Source organism: Pteropus vampyrus, unplaced genomic scaffold (genome assembly GCF_000151845.1).
Source record: "Pteropus vampyrus isolate Shadow unplaced genomic scaffold, Pvam_2.0 Scaffold444, whole genome shotgun sequence".
Classification (NCBI taxonomy): domain Eukaryota; kingdom Metazoa; phylum Chordata; class Mammalia; order Chiroptera; family Pteropodidae; genus Pteropus; species Pteropus vampyrus.
Window position 1 is genome coordinate 1,087,522 of NW_011889225.1, and position 6,489 is coordinate 1,094,010.

Below are 6,489 nucleotides of genomic sequence, written 5' to 3' on the forward strand. Positions count from 1 at the left end.
TTTCTTTCTTTCTTTCTTTCTTTCTTTCTTTCTTTCTTTCTTTCTTTCTTTCTTTCTTTCTTTCTTTCTTTCTTTCTCTCTTTCTCTCTTTCTCTGTTTCTCTCTTTCTCTCTTTCTCTCTTTCTCTCTCTCTTTCTCTTTCTCTCTTTCTCTCTCTTTCTCTCTTTCTTTCTTTCTTTCTTTCTTTCTCTCTCTCTTTCTCTCTTTCTCTCTTTCTCTCTCTCTCTCTCTCTTTCTCTTTCTCTCTTTCTCTCTCTCTCTTTCTCTCTCTCTCTTTCTTTCTTTCTTTCTTTCTTTCTTTCTTTCTTTCTTTTTCTCTTTCTTTCTTTCTCTTTCTTTCTTTCTTCCTTTCTCTCTCTCTTTCTTTCTTTCTTTCTTTCTTTCTTTCTTTCTTTCTTTCTTTCTTTCTTTCTCTCTCTCTCTCTCTCTCTTTCTGTCTCTCTCTTTTCTTTCTCTTTCCTCCCCCTCTTCTATCTCTTTCATTACTAGTCATCCTCTCTATGACCTTCATGTTTACATAAAACAATAGACAAGAGTAAAGAATATGGGCTTGGGTTCAAATCATGACACTAACACTAATGTCTTGGAGAAACTTTAAACTTTAAGTTGTATCTCGGTTTTCTCTGTAAAGCCATATGGTAATAAAATTATTGTGAAAATTGAGTAAAAGCACACACACCTATGCACACATTTATCATTGATAAACATTCAATAAATGTTAACTGTTATTTGCAGAGGATTGTTGTAGCAAGACTAACTGATTTTTCCAATATGGAATCATTTTATTTAGTTCAATTTTAATTATTTCTTTTCAGAAATTTGACATTTAGAATGAAAAAAAAGAATCTAAAAAGTTGAAAGGGTCCTTAAAATTTTATTAACATAAATTCTTTATTTTACAAATGAGAAAAATAGGGCTTAACCAATAATTTAACTTGCTCAAGGTATTCTGTGATACATTTCATTAAATCTCAGTTTCCTAATACTGTTACTCCTGCTACTTCTCAAGTACCAGTACCTTTATGCATTTTGAGGTGTACAATTTGTGCTTAGAAAATTTCCAGGCAAGGTATTGTCATCGATTTGCTCTTGAGTTAGTTGGTCATAGTTTTTAGGTGACAGTGGTAACTGAGACCTCAAAATCAAGATGCTCTGAATGTGAAAATTCTTTTACTTTCATTGTTTCCTAATTTCACTATTATCTTTGGAAATATTCATGTTCATGAATAAGAAGATTGCTTGGAAAATGTATATTTTTACCATTGTGACTTTATTCACTTGTACAACACTATTTAAATTTATCAAAGTTTTTACATAATACCATGTAGTGTTTAAATTTTAAACATTTTACATACATATGAATTAATTTAATAAACTTATAAAATAGATACTATTGTTATCTTTATTTTACAGAAAAAGACACTGAGACAAGGAAGGTTAAATGATTTACTCAAAATAATGGTTAATCTTGAGACAGAGTAGAAGTCAAACCCAAAGAGTCTGGTTTTAATAACTACCGAGTCTGATTTCAATAATCGCTTTTATGATATTTTTTTTTTCTTAGTGCTTATGAAGTCATCAAGCTAAAAGGATACACCAACTGGGCTATTGGATTAAGTGTGGCTGATCTTATTGAATCCATGTTGAAAAATCTATCCAGGATTCATCCAGTGTCAACTATGGTGAAGGTAAGAAACTGTTACAAAATATAAAATGATGTTTAGTGTTGTATTCTGTAAATAGATTTATTTAAAGAATGCCAAGATAAAGTCTCAGTTCACAGATATTTCTGTTTCTCAAAGTTTTATGGAGACTTATCCTTCCAGCAGTTCAGGACAACGAGAGCACAGACTTTTAGAGGCTAGACATCCAATAAATTTTTATAATTCTCCCTTGTATGATGAGGCAAATACAAATTAGTAAAGTGTTTTGGAAATTGTACTATTTTTTTTTTTTTCAGTAACTCTTGAGTGTTGTAAGAACCTTGCCTTTGTATAGCTTCCAACCACTATTCTGGATCTCGTTAGTTGGCTACCACCTGAAATTATCTTCTTAACCAAAGAATTTTAAGAAACAAGATTTCGTGAAAAGTAGCCCATTAAGAATCACATATGAATGCAATTTAACTTGAAGAGTTAAACTATATTAAACTCTGTTAAAGTATAGGATAGAAGTGTCAATAAAGTTCATTAAAGTCCTTATTATTAATTTCTAGTTATTTCGTTGTGTATATTTGTATATTCTATGTAGACAACCTAACTCAAAACACAAGTACTAGAGAAATACGGTCCTGTAAGTGATGAAAATTAAAGAATGAGCTTGTGCTTATCGAATTTCCTACAATTCTTTCTGATCACACATAGGACCTGTGATCGTTCTTACCTCTGACTTCATTTTGTTAATCTCAGTGGTTTTCTTGTCTGACAGGGGATGTATGGCATTGAGAATGAAGTCTTCCTGAGCCTTCCATGTATCCTGAATGCTCGGGGATTGACCAGTGTTATCAACCAGAAACTGAAGGATGATGAGGTTGCCCAACTCAAGAAGAGTGCAGATACCCTGTGGGATATCCAGAAGGACCTCAAAGACCTGTGACTTCAGGCTTCTCGACTGTAGAAATTTAAAAACTACAATGCGATTAACCATGAGCCTTTAGTTTCCAATTATGTACATGGATCACAGTTTGCTTTTATCTCCCTAAGTATGTGAATCTGGGCTCACAGAATCAAAGCCCATGCTTGATTTAATGCTTGCAATATGAGTCCTTGAACAAATAAAATTAACTATCATAGTGTGCTTCTGCTTATGGAATTCTTCCTTTAATGGTTTCTGAAAGATTTCAATCAGTTTTTCAAATAATTCTTATCTCTCACATCATAAATTTCCTTAAATTCTGTCATCTGTTTTTCATTTTTTATAGTCTACCAAACAGCACAGAAATTCTTTGTCACAACATGTGCTATGATTTTTACCCTCATAAAAATACTGAGAATTGTTGTCCTGAGAATATGATTACCATTTTTAAGAGACTTTATTTTTTTTAGAGCAGTTTTAGATTCACAGCAAAACTGAGAGGAAGATACAGAGATTTCTCAGATACCACTTGGCCTCCGCGTCAACATAGATAGTTTCCTCCATTATCAATATCACTCGCCAGAGTGGTACATTTGTTAAAATCACTACATGTCATTATCACCCAAAGTCCATAGTATACATTAGGGTTCACTCTTGGTGTTGTACATTCTATGGGTTTGGACAAATATATAAGGATATATACCCATCATTCTAATATAACGGTATTTTCATTTCCCTAAAAACCTTGTGGTTACTATTTTTAAGGTTGCAACTGAAGAAGGAACTAGAGCCAATGGAAGACATTTATAAGGAAGTCCATTTTATTTCTCTGAAAGGAAGAATCTCTAAAACAGCTTTCTAAAATTGGAAATAACTTCGTTAGAGTAAGTTCCATTTGCTAGTGAAGAAAAAAAAAGTTTGAGCTGAATTATCCAGATTCAGGCTACTGGGAGACATCATAATATGGAGTTTAAGAGGAGGACTTAAGGCATACTTACTTTAACAAAGAGTTTGCAATTTATGTGTATTATCTAGGGGTCAGTTTAAGTAGTGTTAAAATCACATGCCACTAAGCAGAGTTGGGATTCAACCCAGGCATGTTTCTTAATCTGTGCTCTTAAGCATAGTGTACTACATTGCTGTAAATATTGTTATATTTTTGTATCAGTTTATAAAATAATATTTAAATCATTCTTTAATGCTTCCGCATATTATGAAGATATTATTCCTGTATTACAGAAAGGGAAACTGACACAGATATTAAGTACATATCTCAGGTCACATTTCCAAAATGACTCAATCTTTTGGTATAAAGATCATATCTAGATATAAGGAGAAAGGAAGGTCATTTTCATTTATGTTTCTAATTCATTGTTCCAACTTCTATGTGAATGCTGATCTACAATAAGCCAGTGGTTTCCAAGCTTAAATTTCATGGATCAATTTAATTTCTTTTAACTTTGTCAGGGATGAAAAACGAGTACCTGTGGGGAGGGAGCTAAGGGGCCTTAACATAAATTTGCCAACTTTTTGTTTTGCCAGATAAGGACATGGAGAGAAAAATGACCACATATTCTCACCATCATACGGAAGAATAGACATTATGACAACAGTATGGGAAAATAAAAACTTCAAATTTATTGGCTGTTCTGGACCATGAGCAGAAAGGCAAAACCCTAGGGAATGGCAGAGCCAAGAGCTGAAAGAAGTCTGGGTTCTCGTTTTTCATGGACAGGCTATACCAGTTATATACTGCCTACTTTCATACTGCTTTTACATTAGGAGGACAGAGACTCCTGTTACTTACTGTACCTGTCTCAGCTATCCAAATCTAATTCTTAGTGGCACACCTTACTGGGAGCAAACCAACCATAATGCAAAGCGCCTGTTAGCAAATAACTTATCTAATTGCATTAGACATGAATGATAAATCACAAAACAAGGTGCTGTAAAATCAGGAAAAAACCGAGTCCTCATATTCAGCCTTGGGATGCTTTAGTTATTATTCTCTAGGGAAACATGGAATATGAAACTGCTAACATTTCCTAGGAATGGAATAGATGCCCAGTGACACATAACTAGTTAATATATGGATTCAAACTTTGGATATTAGGACAATATCCAAAATGAAAAAACATGCACTGTTTGGGACTGACATAGTTTACCCATAAAGGAAATTTTAACTCATATAATTTTAGCATTGGAAGTGAACTTAGCCCAAGCTATTTTATAGACGAGAAACAGACCCAAGTACTAATCTGATTCACCTAGATGCAACCAAGCTAGTTTGTAGACCTATTTTTTAGTGTTCTACGAACTGGCTAAAACAAAACAAAATAGAAAGGAGGGAGGATTTATTAGCGCACCTAACTGAAAAGCCTAGAAGTGGAACTCTCATTAAGCAAGATTACGTCCAGGAACAAAAAAATGTCACCAGAATTATCTAGTTTTTCTCCAACTCTCTAACTTTTCTCTCCCCTGTATGTTTATTTGGTTTTCAGGTTCCGTGCAGTGGCAAATTGTCTATAGCAACTCCAGTCTCACATTCTCTTATGTATCTACCGCTTTACTGGAAACTCTAGAAAATATCTCATTGCATCTTATTGGCTCTCCCTAAGTCAAAGGCACGTCCCTGAACCTGTCTCCAAGGCCTAGCAGGTGGAGTGCTTTCACTGACTGATGACTTGGTTGTTCTGGAGCCAAAGCCCAGAAACTGAGAGTGGTGGAGGGGATGGGTCCCAGGAGAAATTTAAGGTATTATGACTAGATATTGGGAAAAATAGATAAGTGATAAAAATAATAAATGTCCTAAAATCCTGACACCCAATCCATGATCCTTTTCATTACCCCATTTTACTGCCTTGTATACCTGTTCCCTAATTACTATGTTTTAAATGCTTCCAGTTATATCAAGATTCTGCCTTCATAAAGACATTTTTAAGTCAAATGCAGGTATATTGATGGAAGACCACTACATTTTTCATTCTAATATCTGGCTCAACTTGATTCCTGTTACTATTGGAGCTCCAATATAAAAACACTCATCATTACTTTGAGAAAACTGGGAGATCCAAGGAGAGCAGGAATTCTGCAGCCAGTTTGGAGCCAACAGTTCCATGTGAACAAAATTTAGCAGAGAATTAACAAGAGCGGGCATGATATGTTAAATTTGCTGATAAATGTTTATCGAGTGTTTGGCACAAACAACTTTTCTAGTTGCTATGGTGGAAAGACAGAAGACACAGTACATGTCTTCAAAGAAATAAAACATATAGAAGTGTAGTAGTATGACATTTATATGTTTAGTATAGTCACAGGGAATTACACGTGTGTCCAAATGTCACACTTGCAGAGTCATAGCTCTTCTTCAAGTCCATTTGATCAGAATGCCAGATTTGTTACTTAAAATGTAGTGAATAATCTATGGCCATACCACCCTGAACGTGCCTGATCTCGTCTGATCTCGGAAGCTAAGCAAGGTTGGGCCTGGTTAGTACTTGGATGGGAAACCACCTAGGAAGACCAGGAACTGTAGACTTAAAAAAAAAAAAAATGTAGTGAATAAGGATATAAATGAGATGACTTTCTCTTGTGAAGGTGAGAATCTAGTAAATGTTATACTACTAAGATATTTTCATTGTATAACATGTAATAAGCATTATTATAAGAAATAAATTATATCTATTTTCAAGTCCATGCAACAAGTCGTTGCTGAAGACACTGTATTTCATGGTCTAGCACTGAGATGTGTGTTTCCTTATTTCTAGATTATTAGCTTGAAACCCATAGAAGCTAGTAATGGAAGAACTGCCTTTCTTTTTAAATACCCCGTGTTAGTGCATCTGTGCTCAGATAATAGAGAATGGACTTTATGATGTAACAACTTATAAATTTAAGGGGGTGATATGGAGGAAA

The 6,489-nt window shown here is 34.2% G+C and overlaps 1 protein-coding gene and 1 pseudogene across 1 annotated transcript in view; both read left to right on the forward strand.

Moving 5' to 3' along the window:
• Window positions 1-2,796, forward strand: part of LDHB (lactate dehydrogenase B) — a 21,442-nt gene extending 18,646 nt beyond the window's left edge. Inside the window, exons 7-8 of the mRNA XM_011381581.2 lie at window positions 1,565-1,688; window positions 2,428-2,796. Of these exons, the coding sequence (XP_011379883.1) occupies window positions 1,565-1,688; window positions 2,428-2,595 (292 nt within the window). The 3' untranslated portion in view covers window positions 2,596-2,796. The remainder of the gene's footprint in view (window positions 1-1,564; window positions 1,689-2,427) is intronic.
• Window positions 2,797-5,993: 3,197 nt separating this feature from the next.
• On the forward strand, window positions 5,994-6,112 carry LOC111732323 (annotated as a pseudogene).
• Window positions 6,113-6,489: the final 377 nt, after the last annotated feature.